The sequence below is a fragment of the Wyeomyia smithii genome, chromosome 2, assembly GCF_029784165.1.
Source record: "Wyeomyia smithii strain HCP4-BCI-WySm-NY-G18 chromosome 2, ASM2978416v1, whole genome shotgun sequence".
In the NCBI taxonomy this organism is placed as follows: Eukaryota; Metazoa; Arthropoda; class Insecta; order Diptera; family Culicidae; genus Wyeomyia; species Wyeomyia smithii.
Window position 1 is genome coordinate 186510885 of NC_073695.1, and position 26903 is coordinate 186537787.

The following is a 26903-nucleotide window of genomic DNA, read 5'->3' on the forward strand; positions in this document are numbered from 1 at the left end:
ATGAAGTTGAAGTAGGGGTAATAGAGGCATAATGAGCACCCTAACTTGGTTGCTGATTTAAGCATGGAAACGACAAAAATTTTAAGCTGTCTTCAGTACAAAACTTGAATTAACTATCTATAATTGAAGGTACACTATTCACAAATTGAAAAGTTTGTCGTATAATGGTGAAAAACACAAATTAGATTCATGCATCAAAAATAGCAATCAGTCGATGTGTGGGGCACAATGAGCACCCTACTGGAGCATAATGAGCACCCACGGGGTATAATGAGCACTCTTATAGAACATATCTTGAAACTGTGTAGAAGTACAACTAATGGGCCAACGTTTGTCGCGGGATGCCGTGTTACTTGACGGCTTGTTTCGTGAATGTCCCGTCGCGCCTTATGGTGGCCAATTCTGCCTGCAGTCCCTTTTTCTAACCGATTCGGTCTCAAAGATTTTTTAATATATGTTCGCACCATCACTGTAAACAAACACTGACTATGGAAACAGACAAACTCACAAGTCTACTGAGATCAATTTCAGGTAAGTTTATGTGACAAGGTGTGCTCATTTCACCCCAACTAAAGGTGACCATTTCGCCCCTATCGAATTAATTTAAGTTAACATGAGATTTTAACACTAATTATAGCTTAAAATCAAAACTTTAATGATGGTGAAATTTGGGGTACGACCCATACGTCACATTGATGTGTCTACGTACTTAATTGAGCCATTCAAACGACCGTAGAAGCTTATTTTGTAGTGCGCAATAATAACAATTTTTCCAACATCCGGGAACGAAGTTGACTTTTTCAATATATTTCCATATTTTAAACAGACAAACCACTTTTTTTCTACGTGAAGAGATACTGTAGTAACTACGAAAGAGTTCCACATACCATTTTGTTTAAAAATATGCGTAGTTTCGCATAAAAGAGGGGTGCCCATTTCGCCCCGTGTGCTCATTATGCCCCTAATCCCCCTACTACTCAATTTCAGTGTGCACATATAAATACGACCTCACTAAACAGGAAAAGTACAAACTCTTTGCGGCACGAACAAGTTTCAACAGTTAGAGTATATGTACATGTGAATTCAAATTAAGATAATTTACTTTTGGGTAAAGCTCAGAACGAGAAAATATTAAATCTTCAATTCATCTGTTTGGTTGTCCTAAAAAGGACAGTTTGTTGTTGAATCTTAAATCGGATATGACGCTGATTGCATCTCTATGTTACGCCGATAGCAGAAGTTATGGTGGACTTGCGTATGACGAAGGCATCGTATTACCTGTTTTATTGAATGGCAGAAAGAGGAATATTGTAAAATTTTGTAAACATTTAATTCAAACAATATTACCAAATTGCAGTCAGGCACTCTTATAACAAAGTTAAAGGCTATTTTCACACTGAAAATCAGACAGCCAGCAGAAGTTTTGATTGCCAAAATCCAGAATGCTTGTGTAGTTGCCAAAATAAGGCAGAGCTTCACCGGAGGAAGGCCGAAACCCTCAACCGGCAAGGATGAAAATAGGTTTCGCATTCAGGAACGGCATCGTAGTTAGGGATTCTATTCTATTCACCCGGTACATTAACGTACGTGCGAATCGGTTCGCGCCGATTTTCGCGTTAAGCCTGGCAGAGGCCTAATGCGCACAGCCAACACAATAGAAAATTGTTTTCACATTGAAAATTATACACGGCTTTACTGGAGTAAGTGTTGGCAAATGCATCTACCGTTAATACCGCCGCTATCGTACGAAAGCCGCTATCGTACAATGAAAAATGACGCGCGTCTAAGCACACCCGAACTGTTTCGCCGTGCCGCTTCCATTTACTTCCTTATAACATCGGCCTCATGGAAGCACCGGCTGCCCCTACCGCTGAGGCTGTTACCATACTGCTACTGGTACCCAAAGCTATTAACTCTTCAAATTAAGTGTTTTATTTGTCCTCAAAAGAACAATTGTTCATTTCCATATCGGATATAATGCAATCGCATCTCTGTAATATTACCGACAGTAATATTCTCCTGAACAAAATGATCCAACTTTTCCATTAGAGAAAATGCCGGCTGATGTACGGCAAAAATCTCGCCCGATCGCTCACGTTGGCGTTCAGCCTGGGAGAGGCTTGAGCCGTGGTGACCAACCACAGGGCAAGTGATTTATTTACTTTGAAGGCAGCCACAGGCGCAACCCGCTGTTATCCTCTGTTACTGCTGAGTGCTGATATCTGCTGCTACTGCTGTCAACGTTGTGGAGGTCCATCTAGCTCACCTTCCGACTAATGAATGTAGCTAGTTTTCCCAGAAACACTCTCTTATAGCCGAAGGGTGCTACGAAATAGGCCACGCCTTTTTTTTCAGTTGTACCATTTTCTAATGTTCTTTAGACAAATTATTCCACAATTCGCATTTGATTTTTGTATCCAGCGAATAAACACCGATGGTGCTCTCACACACGCAACGATTCAACCCCTAACCGTATTGCGGCTCATAACATCAAGTTATTTCGTTTGCTCGCTGCTGAGTTTTATGCAAAACGTTGCAACTTGGCAGCTGGTAGACGACGAAATTCTGTTCATGCTGATTGATTGAATCGACTTCATATTAGCTCTGCATAGTCGAACTAACTGTTTTTGTGAATGCGTTCTAATAGGGCAGTTTGTTATTCAAAATCGGTTATGCTGATTACAGCCTTTGCGCTGCCCCAACAATGAGGGGGTAACTCAATAAAGTAAAAATTAGACAACTACAATAGAGTTTGATTGCATCCCGCACAGAATGTCTGCTTGTGTTGATGCCAGAAAATTAATAACCTTCAATTACTTGTTTATTTGCCTTGAAAAAGGCATTTTGCGGTTCAAAATAAGTTGCTGACTGCAACCTTTGAGCTGCCCTAACAGTGGGGGAATTAAGATGCACGGACAACATGCACTGTGTGAATTAGACAGGCGCGACAGATTTAAATTGCTAGGATTCAACACAGAATGCTTGCTTGCGTTGGCAAAAATTACTAACTTTCACTGACTCGTTTATTTGCCTTGAAAAAGGCATTTTGATGTTTAAAATTGAATTTCCTGATGGCAATCTTCATGCTGCCCCAACACGGGGGAAATGATGGCAGTCTGGCGATACACGCTGAGAAGAACCGATCTGCTCCTGAGACGTGGTGACCAACCACAGGGCTAGTGCTGCTGCCAAGGAAGGACGACTGCTGCTGTCGCTGTCTAGAACTATTATGAGCGGCTTCGGCTGAAACAGGCTCTTATATAGGCCAAATAGCATGTTTTCAATTGCAAGGTATATGATTCTATCGACCGTGCTTGGGAAGCAATCATATAACGACCCATCAGAGATCGAATTTTTCGTTTTGACAAGGCTTGACTATTTTCAATAGTACAATAGTGTGAATAATAAAATTAAAATTATCTTATTTTGGGAAGAATCTTAGAAGATTTTCCAATCTTTTGCTGCAAGAACTAAGGAAATCCATCGGATACTCACCGATTTATTAGCATTTGAAATTGGACATATTTTTCACTTTTTTCGGTTTTAGATTTTCATTTCACATCCCTATGTAGCCGAACTTCCTGAGAGAAGTATTCTACTTCAAAAATTTTTTAACGAATTTCCGAATTAACGTGGGTTTGGAACCAAAAACGTTTAATTGTTTATCCAGTAAAAGACATAGTTCAAAAAAATACTCTCCGCCCACCGAAAGATCAGGAATGACCGTCAAAGAGGACAGTTAAATACTGTATTAAATTTCGGGTTTTTTCTAAAGCCTTGCTTGCTGGACTACTTTACGCGGATTTTTTAAAAAACGTGTTTTTTTACACGGATTTTTGAATTAACGCGGTTTTTTACGCGGATTTTTGAATTAGCGCGGTTTTTTACGCGGATTTTTGAATTAACGCGGTTTTTTACGCGGTTTTTTTTTACGCGGTTTTTTTTACGATGTACGTATCCCCTGCGTAAAAAAAAACCTGACTGTAAACAAATCGCAAGGAATTGAATTTGAAATGTTTAAAATTATAAAATTTAACACTAAAATGAGCGGGACGAAGTTTTCTGGGTCAGCTAGTGAATAATAATAAATGTCAAACTCCTCGTAGCAATGTTTGAGTAAATGGCAGTATTGCTCAGAGTCACCATGAAAACGTAATCATACAAACTGACACTGGATCTCAGAAATTTTTATTTATCAAACGGGTTTGGTATGTTACCCAATGAACGACAAAAATTAGAAATACCTATCTTTTTTGAGAATTTTCAAAGTTAAAATACGAATTAGCCTTGAAATATTCTTAGCAATTCTCTAAGAAAAAAACATGCAGGAAAAACCAAAATTAGCATGAAAAATTAGTATGGGTAATAATAAACACCAATAGCTTTCTAACGACTTTACGGAACGTAATTTTTCAATGTTCTGTTGCCTACGTAAAATTAACAATACTCTTATGATATAATAATTATCGCCTCCAATGACAATCATCTATACATATAAAAATGGAGTTCTGTCTATCTGTCTGATCCATATAGATTGGGAAATGACTGAACCGATCGGCATGAAAAATGTGGGGGATTTTTGTGCCGGGAAGACCTTCCCCTCCTCTGGAAAGAAGGCCTCACATACAAATGAAACACAAATTTCTGCATAACTCCAGAACTAAGCAAACAAATGAAACAAAATTTGGCATGTGGATTTTTAAAAAGCAAAAAATATTTTTCTGGTAGTTTGAGACCCCTTCCTACTCTGATAGGGGGGGCTCCTAACTCGAGAACTAACTAGGCAAATGAAACCAAATTTGGCGTGTGGTGGTTAACGCAAGCATCAAATATTTTTGTGGTAGATTTACACCCCTCCTTTCTCTAGATGGGAGGGCTCCCGTGCAAATGAAACACAAATGTCTGCATAACTCGGAGACTAATCAAGCAAATATAATCAAATTTAATACCTTTAGGTTTTTGGGAGCAAAAAATATTTCTATGATGATATGCCACCCCTCCTTGCTTTTGAATGGGGAGGGGTCCATACGAATTTCTACATAACTCGAGGACTAATCAAGCAGATAAAAGCTAATTTGGCATTTGAAGGGTTTTGGGAACAAGAAATATTTCTATGGTGGTACAATACCCCTCCCTCCTCTGGGAGGGTAGATTCTTATACAAAATTAAACACAAATTTTTGCATAACTAAGTCCAGCAGATGAAGTTCTGCTCTTCCTCTTACAAGTGTTTACAAGCGTACTCATATTGAGGTTGGACTTGATTATATACAGACTCAATAAAATTATATATAGATATCATTTTAGATTCGATTATTTATAGTAGGGTTTTTTTTTATTTCAAATATGAATTTCTTTTTACAACTTTTGAACCACGTGTTCAATCATAATAATTGGGGAGCTCCGTAGCCGCAAGGTTACAGAGTCCGCTTTGGTAAGCGGGGGTCGTGGGTTTGAATCTTAGTAGAATCAGGCCATTTTGGTTGCCAAAGGACTTTAGCATGAGTTTATTCTTAGGCTCCGCACCACACACCCTTCCTTCAATCTGAATTCTACAGTACCGTTTAGAACGTTTAGAAGTTGTCTAAAGGGAATTGTAGATAGGCGATATTGTTAGGATGGAAAGAGGCTCGGTATAGCGTGGTAAGTTTGAAACGGAAAGGTAAAACTCACACACAAGCACGGATATGAATGATAAGCGTATCACTTACCTCAATAGTAATACTGCCGAAAGTATGAAGTGCGTAGTACAGGAACATCTGGGCAATATCACAATAGATCTAATCTCTGGTCGCAGTAATCAGTCCACACAGAAAATATTCATCAGTCAACCCTAGCCCGTTTATCTGATATAACTTTCGTGATTTCACATTTTATTAAATAACATTCAAACTTAAAATCCGATTACAATAAAATTTAATAGAGTTTCAGGGGGCAACTAGACGTTTCATTTGGGAATAATTTTATGAAAATCGGTCCACCCATCTCTGAGAAAATCGAGTGAGATTGAAAAGTTGCACATTTATACACACACACACACATACAGAATTGCTCAGCTCGTCGAACTGAGTCGAGTGATATATTCCATTCGGCTCTTTGGAGCACTTTGATACCTTCGGTTTTGCCAGTGATTGCTATACCTTTTTAGGAGAAAGGCAAAAACACGATTTTCTCGACATATACCTGTTTTATGTATCACCATTGCACAGTAAATAATTCTTGTACAGTATTTGACAGAATTTAATGTTTTTTCACTAAAGCAAGCGTTGCTGGAACTGCCATTATCTAACTTTTTTCGATTTTCTGGCATTTTCATTATAATGCATAATAGGGTGCCAATAGAATGTAGCGAGAAAGTTTTATTTTCATAAAACTGCTTACTACGGTTTTACCTTCTTGATAAAAGTCCATATGCTACATTGGAAAAACTTCAAACAAATTTGATATTGTCTCAAAAATCTCCCGTATTGAACTTTTTTCCTCAGCGTGGACAAATCGTACTATTTTAGTTGATTTTGCAAGTGTCAAACACCATCATGTATCTCGTGTTCAAATGTAAGCTGCTTGCAAAATAGGCCAACAAAAACAGTTTTTCTTCATTCTCAGGTTCATGATCGATCCATTAAATCGATAATAATCAGGAAACATAGAAACTTTATTTTCTTTTTTAGCCTATGGGCGAACCACTGTGTATTGTGAAATAAGTGTCTATCTTGATCACCCCTATATTTAGAACCGTGTGTGGATCGGTATCGAACTAATCATATTTTAAGTTTTCAACGATCTCTCTAGAGTAGAAAGAGTGAATTTGAGAAGGACACCTTTCTGCCGTAAAGGTTTCGCAATGTTAGGCATCTGAAAATGGAAAGATTGGGCTCGGTTAGGGGGTGAATTGTTTCAAAAGCATACGTATATTTTATAATAGCTTCCGGAAGTTAACTTGAATATTACCACTTCCTCTTGACTTTGGTTCGACTTAGGCATGATTTTAAATATATGTGAACCAATTCCAAAATAATGTTACCTGGAGTAAGTAGTTTCCCGAATACAACGTGATAGTATGATTCTTAGGTATGTTATTTCAATGGTGCATGCACAGTTTATTCAGATAAAATGCGTAAAATATTTCCGGGTGGGTCAAAACACCCCCGTTACCCTACTAGTAGAAAAAAATTCTTAATGTCCTCAAATTACTCCCAGGAGCTTTGATCAAGCTTTTGACTATTCTTTATTTTTATCTACACCCAACGCAAACGGGGAATATTTTATTACTTTTGGGCAATTTTTTATTACTTTTTGTGTCTTATGACTGCGCATTATACACAAAAAGTAACAAACAAAAAGTAATAAAAGTTATGACGGCCACACGCTTGTAAGTGTTTCTGCAGGAGAACATACAGCCAAGCACCGCAATGCATGTGTTGGCAAGACTTCACTCGCTGCATTTGTATTGATGCAACGATCTGGTTCATTTTTATCTCCCTTCATCCACACATAATCAGAATCTCAACCGTCAACCTCAAATGTCCAATTAGAAACACTTTCGTTTCGTCCCCCAGTGTTTACTTGAAATGGAAATATGTAATACTGTCTGACCAGAGTTGCCGAAGTTGCGAATATTGTTCTGGATGGGCACGAGTTTTGTATATTCAAACAGGTCCAAATGAGTTTCCATGAACCAATGATTATGTGCTGTAAATAGCTTGCAAGAAAGCGAATGTTTTTATTTTTCTCTAACGCAGTTTACAGATCGTGATGTCATTTTAAGGCGCATTTCAAGTCTTTGAAATCATCAACGTTTGCATACTCTATGACGGGGAAAATGTTGCTTGGCAGCTCTTGTCATATTTTTTCGCTACTCCGTATGCATACAACGAGCGAACTAATACACGCCCACCGGATGAATTGGAGATTGAAAAAACTTGTAACATGTGCAACTTATGCGAAGGTGTGTGATTTTTTTTTGACTTGAGGTGGAAAGGGAGCATTTTTCGACAGAAAAAACGTTGCATGTGGTTGAAACGACCATTATTAGATAGTCGTACTCTCATAACACGTGCTAAATATATGACAGTATGTGTTGTTACTTAACTGGGGAAGAATTTTATTGCTTTTTAAGTAATGGATTAGTTACCTAAAAGGTAATTTTGCGCTTTGCTTTTAAAGTAATAAGGAAAAGTTTTGCGTGTATCATAACCAGATTACCAGATTAGTAGTGGAATATAGTTGCTCGCTGCTGGTTTATTTGTTCATCGAAGCTGGACACATTTTATTTTGGATTAAAACTTTGGATTCATTGGTCGCACAATTTTGCATTGAATTTATATTCGTTAAGCAATAGGGAGTGGTCACGAACATTTTATATGCATTGGAAGCACTACAAGCGGAGCAATAAACAGTTGAGCTTTGTTTGCCGCTTGATGTGATCCGTTTGCTTTATTATACCTTGACAGGCACTATGAAATTGGCTAGGGACACAATACATTTGAATAATTGTAGGAGACTGTTTCAAATCCATTTTAATTGCTTCAATAACAATAAGCGTAGCGATGAAAACGGTTGACAGTTCATTTAACGAAGGCCTTGGGGATCAATATGATAATTTAGTATTTTATTCTATCTCGAGAATGTACACGTAAACAGCTTCTTCACTGTGGGCACTTGAACTCCCTCCAATCGGTCTACCAGCTTGATGGAGCAAAGAAAATTCCAAGAGACAAGAAACATTTTCACCTTCCCCATCGCATCGTTGTTCAGTGTGTTTGTGTAGGATATATACAAATATGCTCCATTGCGTATTCATTTGGAGGGGATTATTGAGTTTTAGGTTCAGGTTTTTCTTCCAATGCACACGCTTGGTAATGTCATCGGTAACACCGTGAAGGAGACCAGCAGTCGAAAAAGTAATAAAGGTAGGCACGAGTAGTCAGTACGTCTGGCGCCTAATGATGACATTTGTATACACGCAATATTAATATTCGTTCTGCTGTATCACTGAGCCCTACGATGTTTGAAATCATATTCAAAATGGGAGCAATGAAACCGAGATTGATCAAAAATCATTGCATTAATCTGTATATTTTTGCATTGGAACTTTTATATCAACGTTATTTTTAAGCTTGCTTCAGGCAGTGTAGGAACAAAAACAATTGCGTGTATTTTAGTTATTTATTATTGAATTCAAGACCTTACTCAAATGTACCATTTTGTTCATACTTTTAAGAAAAAATACGGATAAAATTATTTGTCAAGATTTCGAAAGAATTCTTGAACTTTTCCTGTAATACGGCTCATTAGGCGGCGCACAATTTCTTCGTCCATCGTTTTGACTATCTTATTACACCAGGTCTTCATCTGATTGATGTCTTTGACAACTTTCTCCTTGAGTCACCTCTCCATGATTGCCCAGTATTTCTCAATATTGACCGCACCAGAAAGTATAGGCAGACTTAAAAATAACTGAATAATGGGTATTTTGATTTCTGGGTTCAACTTTTATTATGCAAACATGATCTCATATATTCACTTACAAATACTGCTTTATGCTGTTTCTCATCATTTACCGTATCAAAAATGGCGGACTTTTCCTCTAACCGTTTTTATAAGGTTCTGCACAGACGCTCTTATAACGGAAGTGGCCACTTTGATCCAGTCTTTTTCGAATGTCTGCAGCTCTGACTTGTTTCCTGAGGTTTGCCTTCACTAATGCTTGAAATGTCTCAATTGGGCGTATTTCCAGGCAGTTTGGCGGATTTATGAACTTTGGCACATAAATGACGTAAATGTCATAAAACCACTTCTGAGTGGTCTTTGCATAGTGGCAGGATTCCAAATTAGGCCAAAACACTACTGAGCCTGTAGGTTGACGAATCATGGGCAGCAATCTCTTTTCCAAACGTTCTTTAATGTATGTTTCAGTGTTCATAGTATCAGTAGTAATGAAGGGCTGAGATAATTTACCTCATTCGCATATTGCTTGCCATACCATGGCATTTTCCCCAAATTTTTCGGTGTAAATAGATGTCTTCTCTTCCACAATGGGTTTTTCTTTCCGTACCTTGTAGAACTGTTGTCTTTTCAAAGTTTTATAGTTCAGTTTTACGTAGGTTTCATCATTCATTATAATACAGGCATAATTTTTACAAAAGATGTCGTCGTAAAACTTTCTGGCTATTGGTTTTTTTTCGGCATACGTTGCTTCGTGTATCTCTTCAGACCAAGTCTCTTCTTAGCACGTACATCGTTCGATACAGATGTACCCACCTTTTTGGCACCTCACGTACTACAGGGTACAGACGCTAAGCTTTTGAGATCAAACATTTTTGTTAAATTTTCTTGTCAATTTCCGGACATACTGGACCACGTTACAGGCCACTTTTCGATAAATCCTGAAAAGAACTCTCCTCAGCATACTTGCGGATCGCAGTACGAACGGCTTTGACGCTTACGCTTTCATCTTTCACCAACTTTCTCAGCGACAGTACAGCAGACCATTCGTGCACGATGTTTTACGGCGTTTTGGCGAAAGTCCTTGCACAGAGACCGACTCACGTTTGAAAGGCGCCATTTTTTCAGTGTGCCCATACTCTCTGGTGCGGTCTATAGGGTGGAACTGGGGGCAATTGGATGGGTTAAGGTTTTCGGGAACAAACTGGTCCCCTCCCTTGAACAACTATGCTATGGTGATAACTCGTCGAATCTGGCCAAAACATCACGGGATGGTCGTGAGATCGAATGAGCGGCAAAATTCGTTTTTGGAGACACCCTTTTTGGCACAGTTCTGACGTCATTGTTTTATTTGTAACGAAAGCTTTCGTTTTTAAGCCACAGCTGCAAATCGTCCCCTTGATGCTAGAACTAGATCACTCGAAAATTTACGTTTAGAGAAAAACGCGTTTGAAAATTTGACCTATTTTGGTGATGATGATTCAAATGCCATTTTAAAAAGCTTAGATACCATTAAACTCATCCATATCATTTCAGGCTTGTTATACCAACGAAAAAATCAACAAAAAGCGGAGATATCTAGTTTTAGCACAAAACACACTTGTTATATGTTGAGGTATCAAATTTTGTAATTGATGAATAACATTTTTACTTGTTATCGTATTTCAACGAGTTTTGAATATGTTATAGAGCTCGACGCGATAAATATGATGGCATACTTAACTCAAAATCGACGAATTTCGAGTTATCTAGTTCTAGCATTAAGGGGACGAAATGTCCTGCCAGATTATAAATTTTCGTGCCAATTTGTCAGCAAACACAAATTTGAATTTGCCCGGAACTTCCTTCCGAGCCCTTGCCAAGTAAAATTTTTGACCTGGATTTGCCCGAAGTCAGCCTTGACATAGGTTTTATCGTCTATCAGAAGACACCCGTCGAACTTGGTTAACACATAGTTGTACTGCTTCCGAGCACGGATTTTGGCCACTCTATTCTGTATTATCCTGTTGGTCCTGTTTGGCTGTTTGCAAGCCTTGGTACGACTTGATTTCTTCCCGGAGTCGAAATTCTGGCCAATCACGGTTCGACATATAGGGATTCCTCTTGATGGTCTTCAAAATCTTACAACGCAGTTTTCGGTCGACAGTTTCACTCAGATAATTGGTTTGAGGCTTCCGAACCGTCGTCAATGTTTCCTTATACCGTTTGAAAACGCGCCATACGGTATTTCTGGTCAATTCTAACTGTTTAGCAAGCCTATAGACCGTTCCGATAATTATAAATACACTTACGATCAACCGTCATTTCCAATAACGTGCAGTATTCAACCAAACGTTGGCTGCGTCCTGTTGTTTACATCCAAAACAAACAGATCCTGTCATTTTTTCTAACATTTAGTGTGAAATTTAGAAAATGCGTGGCCTTTCTCCCAAGCAAATAAAGCGAATTGTGCACAAATGGGGCACCGTGAGTGGTCTTTTTATAAGAAAATTAGCCAGAGAAGAAGGTATAAGTGTCGGAGCAGTTCAAACCGCATTGCGGAAGTATTGTGAAGAGTGCACATTTAATGATGCCCCAAGACGTGGTAGAAAACCTGGGCCTGTTGATCCCACAATGGACAAAAAGGTTAAGGAATACTACAAGCGGCATCCTTCAGTATCAGTACGAGATATGGTGAGAAAGCTTGGAACCTCGGCGAGTAACGTTATGCGTGCCAAGGGAAGAATGGGTCTGCAGACCCGTCGGAAGCAGAAGCAGCCAAAACGAAATCCAAAACAAGCTGAATCTGTGAAACCGAGAGCTCGGAAACTTTATGACAAAATTCTGACCAAAAAATTGGGGTGTGTTATCATGGATGACGAAACCTACGTAAAACTGGACTATAAGACTCTGCCAGGACCGCATTTTTATACATCACCGATGGGAAAGGATGTCCCTGGACCAGTGAAAGCCATTTACACCGAAAAATTCGGCAAGAAGGTAATGGTTTGGCAGGCCATTTGTGAATGTGGGAAAATATCTCGTCCATTCATTACGAATGACACAATGAATGGTAAAATTAACGTGAAAGAGTGTTTGCAGAAAAGGTTGTTACCCATGGTTAAGCAGCAAACAATCTTCCAATCTTTTGGCCCGATCTTGCTTCCTGCCATTACTCTAAGACTAGGGTGGTATAAAACAAATAATGTCACATGTGTCCCAAAAGAGATGAATCCTCCAAACTGCCCTGAAATTCGCCCTATTGAAACTTTTTGGGCTTTGACCAAGGCAAAGCTGAGGAAATATGTCAAACCAGCGGACAATGTTGAAAAATTTAAAAAAGATTGGCTTAAAGTGGTAAAAATGGTCGGAGAACACACTGTGCAAAAGCTTATGAGTAGTGTTAAGAGAAAAGTTAGAAAACTCGCGTATCCTACGAAAAATAATCCCAACTTGAATTGAAACTAGAAAGAAAACACTTATTATCTATATTTCAGAATAAAATGACCCGCCGAAAAATCCTGTATTTTTTGTTTTATTCAAGAAAGAAGATGTATTTATAATTTTCAGTCTATAGATGCTGACCACAAGGGATTTTCCAACAAACTGGGCACACGCCGTTCTTTCGGCTTCCATGTTGGCTGTTTAAAAAATACAGTCGTTTAGAGGGATGTCAAAAACACATAGGTGAAGCGCAAAGAACTTCCAAATTCGTCCACCTGGAGTGAAACAATATGAGCAAAAGTTCGCAATGCAAGGCTGAAAATATTCATCTTTGAAATTTTTCATCTTCACTTTTTACTTAGTGAAGCAGTAACAGTGATATTCATTCATTGAACAATGAATTGATTATTGTGTTCTGTATAGTCGTTCGAATGGTACCTTTGGAATTTCGCCTGACTGTTTCATGCTCATTTTCGTTTTCACAGAACTCATCACAGTAAAATAAATGAACGAATTTCATCAAAAAATTTACGAAACATTGACACCCCGCTACTAAAACCCCTTACGGTAGTTGAAAAATGTTTATTTAATTTTAATTTCTCTAATCTGATCATTTGAATGTGAATTACAATATGCAGCAAATTTAATGCACAAATAATTTGTCTTTTGTATAATAGTAGCACTTTTAAAATGCGTTGTTACTTTCTGGGACGATCCAAATAATATAAAAAGATGTATGGTTGGAAAGATATCGCTTATCCGAACCAATACTAAAACAATAGGTTTCTAATGAAGTTTTAACAGAGGGTAAAAACGGTTGGAAACGCGACAGCATGAGCACTATCTGTTTATATAGGATTTCCAGTGATAGAAAAATCAATAGCTTGAGCATATTCAATGTCAAGTGCTGCATTTACTGGAATAACAACTATGGGAATGATATGACTCCTGAATACTAACCTATGCCGTGTCGAGTCTCGTGCTCGTGCATAATAGTTACATGACTCATGAGCTTTTAATGTTTACATTTCGTGAGTTAACTATTCTTTTGATTGACATTCATTCCGTAAAACTTGAAGGACACAGAATTTTGAATAAAACTTATTTCCAAACATTGTTCTTTGTGTTTTTAGTGTAATTTCATCATCATTGCATTATCAACAAGTTGACCATCAAGCTTTTATTTTGGGGCATTAACACGAAAAAGAGCTGTCAATCATAATTTCACCATCATTCGTTCTGCCACTTCGCAAATGTTTTTCCTAAAATGTCTTAAAATAATTCGTTTACTATTTTTTTATGAGTGTAATGTGCCATTATATTTAATTATAGTTTGAAATTTATCTCATTTTTGGGTGTCATTTTAAAACAACAAGAATGCAAACTGTGCTGTGAAAAAGATTGATTCAGTTTGCATGAAACCTTCGATATGTTAAGCCAGATTGTTGTCGCATGCAAGCCACTATGTCACCATTACTTAACCACTAGTAGTGCTTGATGTTTGATTAGCTCACACAATTACTGAATCAGTTTCGCAACCGGTTGGTACTCCGTTCACCGAATGTAACCGACTTAAAATTTTTCTCTTACAGAGAACGGCTTACTAAGCTACGAAAATCCTAACTATCACATGGATCCGTTGCGAATGGAACGCAACTCACACCTGTACGAGGAGATTATCTCTGAATTGCAGCAGCAAGGAACACTGCGGCCCGCTGGGGCAGTAAATTTAGTACGTGATCCGAACCAGATGCTCGGTACTAATCGAAAGGGATACCTGGATATTGGTACCATGGGTGTCGATTGCAAGGAAGTTGATGGGTATGCTAACTGAGTGCTCACGGAATTGTTGATACTTAAATTATATTTGTCCACAGATCACCCAAACATAAGCAGAAACTACTAGACGGATCACCCAACGAATCAGAAACACAAAAGGACGAAGTGTCGGAAAAAGAGGATAAAACTGAAGGGGAAATCAAACATATAGCCGGAACACTGAATGCGGAAGATTTATACGCGCTGCCAAATAAAAGAAAAGACGAAGTTGGTGAAATCGCTCCGGAAGACGACGTAAACGAGGACGAAGATGACGATAAGGACAAACAGGAAGAAATTGAAGGAATAGAGGACAAGGACGAAACGAAGGATTTGCCCCCTGGTTGGGAGAAACACGAAGGTTGGTTGTTTGAGTTGCGTTGTTCCATGATTGTATATATTGGTTGATTTCAGATAATGGAGGGCCATACTATTGGCACATTAAATCAGGAACAATCCAACGGGAGCCACCGGTTTGGCCGAAGGAACCACCGAAAGAGCTTAGTAAAACTGCAGCTATTCCAACGCCCCGATGCATACAGAATTCTATGTTTTCGCAAACATTGGCCAATCTCTACGGTACACCGAAGCCGGAAACAAGTTCGGCTTCGTCCAGCAGCGGTAGACTACATGAAAGTATCACATCCGTCACACGTAGCAGCACAAGCTCTGCTCTAGACCAGGAAGATGAACGCCGACGGAGGGAGGACATAGCGTTGAAGTGAGTACTAGCTGGAAGTTTTCGACTATTCGATGATGTTGATTTGATTGTTTCTACTACTTTTTAGACGTCGGAGTTTTCCGCTCAAATCGGACACGGATCGACCGATCCGTTTCGCGGTTCGATCGCTAGGCTGGGTGGAAATCGCAGAAGAAGATCTTACACCGGAACGATCTTCCAAAGCGGTCAATAAGTGTATAGTGGATCTATCGCTTGGCCGAAATGAACTGCTGGACGTTGTCGGCAGATGGGGTGATGTAAGATAATTTTTCAGATATTTCTTACGCTGTTATGTCATACTAATGGAATTTGAAATACAGGGGAAGGACTTGTTTATGGACTTGGATGAAGGTGCTTTAAAACTAATTGATCCGGAATCGCTGACAATACTAAACTCGCAGCCGATTCACACGATACGTGTGTGGGGTGTTGGCAGAGATAACGGAAGGTACGTGCGGATTGAACTATATTTCTTACTTTCTGTATTAAAATTGTTTCGTCGTGTGGAATGGTTCCAGATCTTACAAGGTAGACTCAGGTTTAAGATTGATTGCGTCTCTAAAAAATAACAAACCAACGAGTTTTCTTCTCTGATGCTAGTTCTGAATAGAGAAGAGAAAAACTCTCGCTCGGTTAGATTTTAAAGAGTTATGGCATTGCGGTCCAACTTGCTCTGCCGATAGTTTCATGAGCTGAAGTCGGAGGCAAGCATTGAATTTTCCAGTCTAGAATGTAAAATAGTATAAAAAAATTGATCAGTTATTATTATGAGCTAACCTTCTATTTGTTTTACTGTATGAAGCACTTTTTTGTTCAACAAATAACATTTAATTCATTTCTCTATCAAACCTTACATATGTGTTCTCTTTTTCCCTATTGCTCTATTTCTGCTGCACAACACAACTGTACAACTTCTGTTTCATCTTTACCGTATATCTTATTGATATATAACAGGGAAAGGTACGAACCACTCAAAAAAAAAAACATATTTTACATGTTTAGTTTGTTAGTTCACCATTCTTGCTCATTTCCACAAAGTATCATCATATTATTCATCGTAAAAATGTATGCACAACCTGGGCTTAAAAATTCGTTGTCACTAACTACTCTGAGCTATTTTTTTAATGCATTTCCGTATTTGAAATAGAATCAAAATTCTCGCCACTCGTACAAATCAGAGTTTTCTAGCAGTATTTTCAAAATTTAAAGAACATAACTAAATCTGAGATCTTTAATCTTTCATAGTGGACCAAATTTCAATAACTGTGATCATTTTTTACATAAATGACTTTTTAGATTTTTTGGTTCTTGGTTATGTTATCATTCAGAATAGCCAAAATAGTTTGTAACAAATTCTATATTAGATAATAGTTCAATTTCATCTCTACTCTCTCGTTTCCGATTGGCAATATCCAATTTCACGTGTAGGGACTTTGCTTACGTCGCCCGAGATCGACTTACCCGGATTCACATGTGTCACGTATTTCGGTGTGATACAGCGGCCAGAACGATTGCTAATACGCTTAGGTAAGTTCTTCTTTAAGTTTCAACAAAAAAAGTTTGTGCAAATATCCTATCACTTTATACCCCAATCAATGTTTTGTACCCTCGAAACCTGGAATGGCGTAAATGCGTCACCATCAGTGTCTTAAAATTTCGATGTTTTTTCACGAAAAGATGAATTGAATTGTTCTCATTGTCAGCACATGTTTTCTGATGCAACTCAGTAGCCTATGCTCATTGCAAAGATGCATAAATATCGTTTATCATATTCAAGAACAGAACAGTGAAAAGAATATCGAAGACCTCGTAATGATATCCAGAGAAGCTTAGGTTCAAACATGGTTTCATCGCACAGCGTTTGGATTTATTATTATTATTAAGGGGGGATTTGTTAGTAGCTTAAGTATTTATGATAAATATTAGTAAATAATGAGTATGTGTGTCCAATCACAAATGGTGACTTCTCAACACTGTTAGAAATTTGTAATTTTAATTGTTAGGATTTGTTTGCTTTCGCAATTAGGACTCATTCGTAGGGATTTAAACCTACTTGTCAGAAAAGGGGAAGTAAACTTACAACTAACTTAATTGCTAACTTATTGGCTATAAAGAGAGCTCATCGTAGCAATTGAGGATTGCAACGATTTTTGTCGAAAATTGTTAATAATTTTATTTGACATAGCTTCTAATGGTTCAACACCAGTAAGTCTATGTAATTCGAGTGTACCAAACCAAGGAGGACGCTTCAAAATCATTTTCAGAATTTTATTCTAAATCCTTTGGAGCGTTTTCTTCCTTGTTGAACAGCAACTTGACCAGATCGGTACAGCATAAAGCATTGCTGGTCTAAAAATTTGTTTGTAAATCAAAAGTTTGTTCTTTAAACAAAGTTTAGAATTCCTGTTAATGAGAGGATATAAACATCTCGTATATTTGATGCACTTGGCTTGTATACTCTCAATGTGCTCTTTGAAAATAAGTTTTTTATCATAAATTAGTCCTAAGTACTTAACCTTGTCGGACCAACTTAAAATAACCCCATTCATCTTGACAACGTGATTATTGTTTGGCTTGAGGAAAGAAGCCCTAGGCTTATGCGGAAAAATTATCATTTGAGTTTTAGAAGCATTGGGAGAGATTTTCCACTTTTGCAAGTAGGAAGAAAAAATATCTAAACTTTTCTGCAATCGACTGCATATGACACGAAGACTTTTTCCTTTTACGGAAATGCTTGTGTCATCGCAGAACAATGACTTTGTGCATCCTGGAGGCAAATCAGGAAGATCTGAAGTGAATATGTTGTACAGGACTGGACCCAAGACTGAACCTTGAGGCACACCTGCTCTGACAGGAAATCTATCAGATTTTGAATTCTGATAGACAACCTGCAGAGTTCGATCAGTAAGATAATTTTTTAAAATTTTGATTAGGAAAATTGGAAAATTAAAAGTTTGCAATTTCGCAATCAAACCTTTATGCCAAACACTGTCGAATGCTTTTTCTATGTCTAAAAGAGCAGCTCCAGTGGAATAACCTTCAGATTTGTTAGCTCGTATCATATTAGTAACTCTGAGCAATTGATGAGTTGTGGAATGCCCATGGCGAAATCCAAACTGTTCATTTGCAAAAATTGAATTTTCGTTGATGTGTGACATCATTCTGTTAAGAATAACTCTCTCAAACAGTTTACTTATTGAAGAAAGCAAACTGATTGGTCGATAACTTGAAACTTCAGCTGGGTTCTTATCCGGTTTTAAAATGGGAGTAATTTTTGCATTTTTCCATAATTTGGGAAAATATGCAATTTTGAAGCAGCAATTGAAAATTTTCACTAAAAAATCCATTGTGCTCTCAGGGAGATGTTTGATTAGTATATTAAAGATTCCATCGTCACCAGGTGCTTTCATATTTTTGAAATTTTTAATAATTGATTTAATCTCATTCAAGTTAGTTTCAATTATTTCTGCAGGTAAAAAATTCTGGGAAGAAATTAAATCAAATTGACGTGTGACTTCATTTTCAATTGGACTCACAAAATTCAAATTTGAGTTATGAACGCTCTCAAACTGCTGAGCAAGTCTTTGAGCCTTTTGTTCACTGGATACAAGAAAACGTTCACCATCTTTTAAAACTGGAATAGGCTTTGAAGGTTTCTTAAGAATCTTCGACAGCTTCCAAAATGGTTTTGAATACGGTTTCAATTTTCAACTTTAGTCTCAAAATTTTGATTTCTCAGAAGAGTAAATCTATGTTTAATCTCTTTCTGTAAATCTTTATAAATAGTTTTAAAAACAGGGTCACGAGAACGTTGATATTGACGTCTGCGGACATTTTTCAAACGAATTAGAAGTTGAAGATTTTCGTCAATTATTGGTGAATCAAATTTCACTTGAGCCTTTGGAACAGAATAATTCCTGGCATCAACAATTGCACATTTTAATGCTTCCAAAGCGGAATCAATATTCACTTCGTTTTGAAATCAAGCTCATTATTGAAATTTCTCTCAATATAATTTTTGTATCTTTCCCAATTAGCTTTGTTATAATTAAAAACAGAGCTCATATGGTTTAAAACTGATTCATGTGATAAAGAAAAAGTTATTGGAAGATGGTCAGAATCAAAGTCAGCATGTGTGATCAAATCACTACATACATGACTTTGATCTGTCAGCACCAAATCAATTGTTGAAGGGTTTCTTACAGAAGAAAAGCATGTAGGACTATTCGGAGACAAAATAGAATAGTATCCTGAAGAACAATCATTGAATAAAATTTTGCCATTGGAATTACTTTGAGAATTATTCCATGAACGATGTTTAGCGTTAAAATCGCCGATTATGAAAAATTTCGAACGATTTCTGGTGAGTTTTTGTAAATCACCTTTAAAATAATTTTTGAGCTCGCGTGTGCATTGAAATGGTAAATATGCAATAAATAAAATCCAAAGTTCAGTTTGAACTTCAATTCCCAAAGTTTCAATAACTTTCGTCTCAAGATGGGGAAGAGCACGATGTTTGATTCGGCGATGAATAACAATTGCAACTCCACCGCCGGAACCCTGAATCCTATCATATCTATGAACCACGTAATTGGGATCATATTTAAATTTTATGTTAGGTTTCAAAAATGTTCCAGTAATAATTGCAATATGCACATTATTTACTGTTAAAAAATTAAAAAGCTCATTCTCATTGGCCTTCAATTAGCGAGCATTCCAATTTAATATTTTAATTGTTTTATTTAAAATCATTGCTAAATTTTAAATTAGAAACAATTTTAATAGTAAAATTTGTGCCTATTTGAATGGCTTCAAACATTGATTTTGCCTGCAACATGGCGTTCATAAGATCGAACATTGCCTGTTGCAAAAAAGAAAGTTTACCTGCCGTAATAGGCCCCAGGCAGTTGACATTAGAAAAAATATTTTCGGCAGCAATATTAGCTGGAGTAATAGGTGTACAATTATTTTCTAGCGTGTTTTGCTTACCCATATTAACGGTCATTTTCGAACTACCAACACTAGGCGGTATAATGTTCGAACTACCTGTAACCTGTGCATAAGTTAAACGGGTATGCAAAGGAGTAGGTAAACTATGCGTCACTGGAATTGAGAAATTGAATTTTGTTTACCTTGCCTTGCCTTAACAATTGCTAAACGGACTGGGCATTGATAAAAATTTGACATATGGTTGCCGTTACAATTCGCACAGCGAAAATTTTTACTCTCTTTCACAGGACATGTGTCCTTTCTGTGAGAAGAGTCTCCACAATTAAGACATTTTTGGTCCATGTTACAGAATTTGGAACCATGGCCATAACGTTGGCAAGTACGGCATTGGGTGATATGCTTTTCACCTCCGCCATACTTCCTATAAGTTTCCCACTTTACACGCACATTATACAAAGCATGTGCTTTTTCAAAAAATTTTAAGTTGTTAACCTCATTGCGGTTAAAATGAATTAAATAATTAACAAGGGAAATTCCAGTTCTCTGACTGTTTTCGCCTCGTGATTTTTGTTTCATTAGAATTACTTGGGTAGGGGCTATGCCAAGTAATTCTGTTAAAGTAAGTTTGATCTCATCAACGGTTTGATCGTTGGTGAGACCTTTCAAGACAACCTTGAACGGCTTGGCGTTCTTGGTGTCATATGTAAAAAAATTGTACATCTTGTCAGTTAAATACTGAACAAGACGATCACGACCCTTTACTGAGTCGGCTAATAAGCGGCATTCACCTCTACGGCCAATTTGATAGGTAACTTTAACGTCAGAAACAAACGTTGAAAGTTCCTTTTTGAATATATTAAATTCAGAAGAAATAGTTACCACAATAGGTGGAACTTTCTCCTTTTTTAAAGATTTTATATTTTGTATAGTTTCATTATTGGTAACTTCCATTTCACCAGCTTCTTGCTCAGGCAAAATATCAAAAGGATTGTCACTACAGACACTCGATGTGTCAGAAAGAGATGCCTCTCTTTTCCTCCCCGCAGCGATGCGAGGTTTCTTTTTCCGTCCAGCCATTTCAGGTGATACGAAAAAAGTTAAAACGAATGTTAAATTCAAAAGTAGGTAGTCTTGAGAAAGACTGATGGGAAATAACTTTCAGGTAGTCTTTAAAAGACACACTGACAAAACACAAACTTTGAAGCTATAGGCAGTCAAAGACCAGTCCACAAGCAACCGAAAAAACGTCTGATCTGTAGGACAGTTCAAGACGCACTGAGCGTTTTGAGAGAAGCTTAGGTGATTATCAATCCAAGTAGTGAAAGTCTGTTCAAACGCTGTACACCGCACAGTACAGTATAAATTGTCGAATGAGGTAATTTTGATTTTCACTATTTTGAAATGATTTTCAATTTTGACGATCAAAATATCAACACGAGTGTTAAAATTTATCCTGTCGGTGTTCATCGGTTGTTTGGTATCATGAATATCAACGTTCGCATGAGTCGTATGATTGTCAATATAAAGAAGGCTGAAAATCACTGCTTTTGAACATTTGAACAGTGAATATTCCCAGCACTGGTCACCACTTATCTTGTTCTCTAGAACAATCGGTGAAGTAGCAAGAACTTCATAAGATAAACTTAGGTCACTAAATTCTAAAAATGGAACGGTATCTTTGGTTGGTTCCAAAAAACTTCTGCAAAAAGCAAAAAAAAAATAGTACGAACAGCAAGAAACGGTTGAACAATGCCACAAAAGATCAAAATTATCAGCAGTGAGTTCATTCAAAAAAAAAAAAAAAAAAAAGAAGAAAAACCTCAAAAGATTTACTTTGAAAGTAAACAATTAAACAATTCTATCGGGTTTTACAGAGTTTTTAAATTTTCATGTTATTCCATGTTTTTGTAGCTTGTAGAAATGTATACATTTCTGTCAAATAATATCCACTAAAGTAATAAGGGAACTGCTTCATTATTCATCTCAGCCCGTATATTCATCTCATTCAACATGTAAACACAACTGAAAACAGGAAAAAACGCATATTATCTTCTTAAACCAATCTGCAAATTCATGGAATGGATTCTTCTTAGTTCACTTTAGATTCCTCATAAAGTATAATCCTCAAAAACTCACTTAAAAGCACTAAATTTGATATTATAGTCGGGCATCTGCACTCGAAAAGTCATTTATTTCAATCACCTACCCCAGAAAACAAAATCCGCGCATCGTTCTATACGACTACAACGGGACTCGTTCAGCAGCCAACCAAAGTTTTTTTCATCACTAGCGGATCACTTTTTATTTTAATCACTAAACAAAATCACTCTCTACACTAAGAATACTTTAATCTTTGAAATGTTCACCTCAAATTTCCTAAAACAAGCTTGAATTACCAGAAATATATGAGATGAATTTCTACAATTCCTAAATTTCAACTGTTCTCATCTGTTTTCACTGCGTTGAAGAAAATCAAGAGTTGCCAAATCAGTTTCTGTTAATACGAAAAAATCATACTGAAAATGTTGAATTATTCCGACATAATTGACATAAATCTACAGCACTGTATGGTTACCTACACGGAAAACGAAAAGTACCCAAATTCATGTCGATTTCACTCAACAGAGTCGTTCGGTGCAGGAAGCCAATTTTGAGTATTTGTAGATTAATTTAATAGTAGATGTATATTACTAAGTGCAATAATACGTCAAAAATGCTCAACGTTGAGTTCACTCTTTTATACTTTACCTTGGGTGGTTCGATTCGATTGAATTAATATTATTTGAAAATAGAATTTAATTGAAAAACAATCTATAAAATCTATCTTAATATTTATTCAAGAACCTCCTTCTAATTTGGAATCACTGGCTTCATCAATTTACCCTATTAGTGCCTCCACTTCAGCTCCATTCTCACAAATCATTATTAATCTTGTTTTTAATTGACGGCTATTATTAACAAACAGATGCACATAAACCGTTCGTCACTTAAAATCACCAACTCAGTGCCAAAACTATCAATATTCACAAATCTTTGCCATTTTCACGAAATCAATTTCATCACTCGGGTTTTCAATTTTTCAACCAGTTTGATTTTTCATCCAATGTTGGGTTCAAACAGCTCAACGTTGGCATTATATCAAAACATCGCCATGGAGTGAGAGCATGTTTAAAATCTATTGAGTTGAAATGACTCAGCGTTCGCATTGCAAAATTACCCAACACGTAAGTTGTATGATGTTTACATCATTTCAGGTAGTTTGTACCCACCGGTTGGGTAGATTTTGTTTTCCGTGTAGGTTACCTAAGCATATTTAGCTTATTTGTTCAATGATTTCGTGAAAATTTGGTGTTTTAATCCGTGCATTCTTCGTGAATATTGGCTTAATGAGATTAATGAGAATAATGAAGCAGTTCCCCTAGTATTTGAAGAAATGCAATTAGTTTTCCTGTTAACTTTCTAAGGAATACTGTGAATTTTGTCCAATTTTTTTTCCAATATTATGAAGAGTGAATTGCAAACCTAACGTACCCAGCATTAAGTGCCTTCACCCTTTAAAGAATTATCTAGCCTTCCACAAGCGGTAATGGCGGACAATGGACGCAACTTATTTTGACGTCTTCTGATAGCCAGGTAATTTTCGACCGCAGTAACGGAGTGAAGGTCCAAACACAATGGATACGTTTGCGTTGCGTTGACGTTAATTTGACGAAAAATGTATGGGCTAACTGTCAAATTGCCACAAACGCAGCCGCAACGTATCCATTTTATTTAGGCCTTGAAACTCTGATCAATTGTTTTGTTTATTTTGATCCGCGCATGCGCAAGACGAAATTTAAATAACAAAACGTGCATCGTTTGTTGAGGTTGCTCAGCGACGTTTTCATGTTGTCTATTGCGATACTGCGATTGAAAATTACCTGACCTACAGAAAACGTCAAACTGGGCTGCGTGCACTATCCGCCATTACCACTCGTGGAAAGCAAGATACAACTTCAAAAAAATTGTAGGGCGCGAGAACTGCATTTTCATAACGTATTAACGAGTTTCAAATTTTCGAGCTATTATATATTATCATGATTTAAATCACGAGCACATATTCGTAAGTAGCCAGGAACTCGTTGGTATTTCGTGAAATTTATATAACTATTATGATAGATTAGTCTTCGAAGTCTCTTATGAGGAAGATTTCTATGTCGATGAGTATTCTAACAAATTTCATTCGACTGTTTAGCACTTCGGGCACAGAGATTCATACTACTCGCTGAAAATAAAACGACTAATTGAATGCGATTCCTTCACACCTTCTCCGATCCACTTCCAATGGACAATCATAGAAGAACACCAGTGGCCTATCCCAATTGCAGAAGCCAATGTACTTGGCCAAAAGTTTCGCATCGTAAAACTCCAGGAATGGAACAGAATCATCATCCCGCGTTAGCTGCACCAGTCCGCCTGGGTGGATCATCATTGTGAACATGAATGGCGCAAAGTGTGACAGCATACCGTTGCTAGCTTGCTCTTTCAGAACTTTTAAATTAGTCGTACTGTTAGGCTGGTCACGCGTGTACCGACGAACAACAGTTTTGGTATTGGCCCAGCCGGATAGAACTGAAAATGAAATAATACTAGCTTTGAATACCTCAACCTCTGTGTTCACAATCAAGAAAAAAGAGAACAGGTTTACATTAATTAGAACTGGGAATCCCCAGCGCATCGTATACTTACCGATTTCGTTCATTTCGGTGTTGTTGTACGGAAACATCACCTGTGCCAGTCTAATGTGACCGTCGTTGTAACCGAGGACACCCAATCGAATTTGAATGACCTTATCTTTGCTGATTTGGATGTTTTGAAAGCGACCCGTTGAGAAGTACGGATGTTGATAGTTATAACCATGATCGGTGTTGTATTGCGAACAACCAATCGTTGCTGTAGGTGAGAAAAGTCAAGTTAGGAATTCGACTTTTAATGTTGATTGGGAGTTGTACATACCTTCAAATTTATTTGATTCCCCACTGCAGGTGTAACCGAAAATTAGAAACAAAATAATAGTCGAAATCAACATCTTGGACGAACAGCTCTGCCCGACTGATCAGCGGCTGGTTTATAACTGGTTTAGAATGAATCCCCAGTTTGTGTGCAATGTGAAGTTTAACCTGAGTGTTCCCACTTTCTTTGCTAGCTGTCATTGGATTGCTTTCTGACACGAACGTTGCGGCATTATCTGTTTTATTGTTTGTCATGTGCTTTGAAGGAAATAATCTCATGAAATGAGAAATATGTGTGTGTGTGGATTGATTTTGTGCAAATTATTTTGGAAATTAGTGCAACCGTTTCGATATCATTCATGAGTTATTTTTCATTATTTTTTATTAATCTAATCCTATTGGCATTGTGCTAAAGTATAAATGTGTAATAATAGAATTTTGTAACTTGTAGAAGTGAAAAGCCCGATTGTTATGAAATTCTATAGTAACCTATAAGGCAACTAAATCGTTCGTTCAACGCTAAAACTGTACCAATCGGTTCTATTATCACTGAAAAAAGTTACCTAGAATGAGTTAGGGTTGCAGCATAACACATGCGAATACATACAGAGAATGATCTATTATGTCTTGTTTAAAAGATAAACTTACAACTCGGTACTTTGAATTGGCAACACAATATTTGAAGTAAACACACAATATTTATAATTTTTGTTAGCTCCACAGAGCTTGAGCTTGAGCTTGTACGACCACACATTTCGTAGTTGCTCCTCTGTGATGGATCTGAGCTAGTGAAGTTGCAGAAGGAACCACGTATATGGCAACTTGGGATAACGGCGCCGGCCACATCCTTACGATCGTTAGGGTAAAGAAGGAGATTGTGAGGAAGGAGGTATCACAGTCGTTGTTGTCGGAGACCGAGTTTACCTCTGCATCTCCACGACTGCAACGGAAAGGTAGGGTTTGGTCACCGTGGTAAGTGACAAATCAAACAACGTTGCGCGCGAAGTTAGCTCATTACGAAGGCAAGCGAAAGTATATATTACGTAGCCGTTAGATTAATAACGATACTTATCGACCGAACGAAACCTACTCTAATTTGTAACACGCCTATATAAAAACAACGGGTGAGCAATCTCCGACTGAACAGTTAGGCCGAGACCGAGTATATTTCTAAATTTCTACGACTGCGGCGAAAAGAGAGGGTTTTTTTTTCATGTCCAGTGGTAATTGACGGAATTGAACGATGTTGCGCGTGAAGCTCATTACAAAAACGAACGAACGATTCAGGCATCGCGATCCTCTGTGAATGACGTGCGCAAAAATCATCTGTCATCCGAAGCATCTAAGTATCTATATCAATTTCTAACGCAGTTTTTTGAAAGGTATACTCCGCGTAGGTACAATTTTTGTTAGCTCCACAAGCTACAAAATCCAATGTCGAAAATTATTTGCACAAAATCAATCCACACACGCACACTTGTGTCTTATTAAATAATAATAAGTCTCGCAATGAAACAAATAATGCCGTATCGTTTGTGTCGAGAAACAATCTAA

The 26903-nt window shown here is 37.4% G+C and overlaps 2 protein-coding genes across 11 annotated transcripts in view; one reads left to right on the forward strand and one right to left on the reverse strand.

The window, feature by feature from the left end:
- Positions 1–26903, forward strand: part of LOC129725672 (protein Fe65 homolog) — a 187069-nt gene that overhangs the window by 135454 nt on the left and 24712 nt on the right. For all 10 annotated transcript variants that reach the window (XM_055681734.1, XM_055681735.1, XM_055681737.1 and 7 more), the window contains 6 exons: positions 14462–14690; positions 14747–15048; positions 15102–15408; positions 15476–15665; positions 15729–15856; positions 16837–16935. In XM_055681734.1, coding sequence (XP_055537709.1) covers positions 14462–14690; positions 14747–15048; positions 15102–15408; positions 15476–15665; positions 15729–15856; positions 16837–16935 — 1255 coding nt within the window. The remainder of the gene's footprint in view (positions 1–14461; positions 14691–14746; positions 15049–15101; positions 15409–15475; positions 15666–15728; positions 15857–16836; positions 16936–26903) is intronic.
- LOC129725674 (uncharacterized) lies at positions 22294–25653 on the reverse strand. The gene is made up of 3 exons (XM_055681740.1): positions 25354–25653; positions 25087–25290; positions 22294–24969 (listed from the first exon to the last, which is right to left on the reverse strand). The coding sequence occupies exons 1-3, from the start codon at positions 25424–25426 to the stop codon at positions 24638–24640; spliced, it is 609 nt and encodes a 202-aa protein (XP_055537715.1). The 5' UTR covers positions 25427–25653; the 3' UTR covers positions 22294–24637.

Coding starts and splice junctions, on each gene's coding strand:
- LOC129725674 (XM_055681740.1), bottom strand. CDS start 25,426: ATGTTGATTTCGACTATTATTTTGTTTCTAATTTTCGGTTACACCTGC. Junction 25,291..25,353: donor GGAATCAAATAAATTTGAAG/GTATGTACAACT, acceptor TCTCACCTACAG/CAACGATTGGTTGTTCGCAA. Junction 24,970..25,086: donor CACCGAAATGAACGAAATCG/GTAAGTATACGA, acceptor TTTCATTTTCAG/TTCTATCCGGCTGGGCCAAT.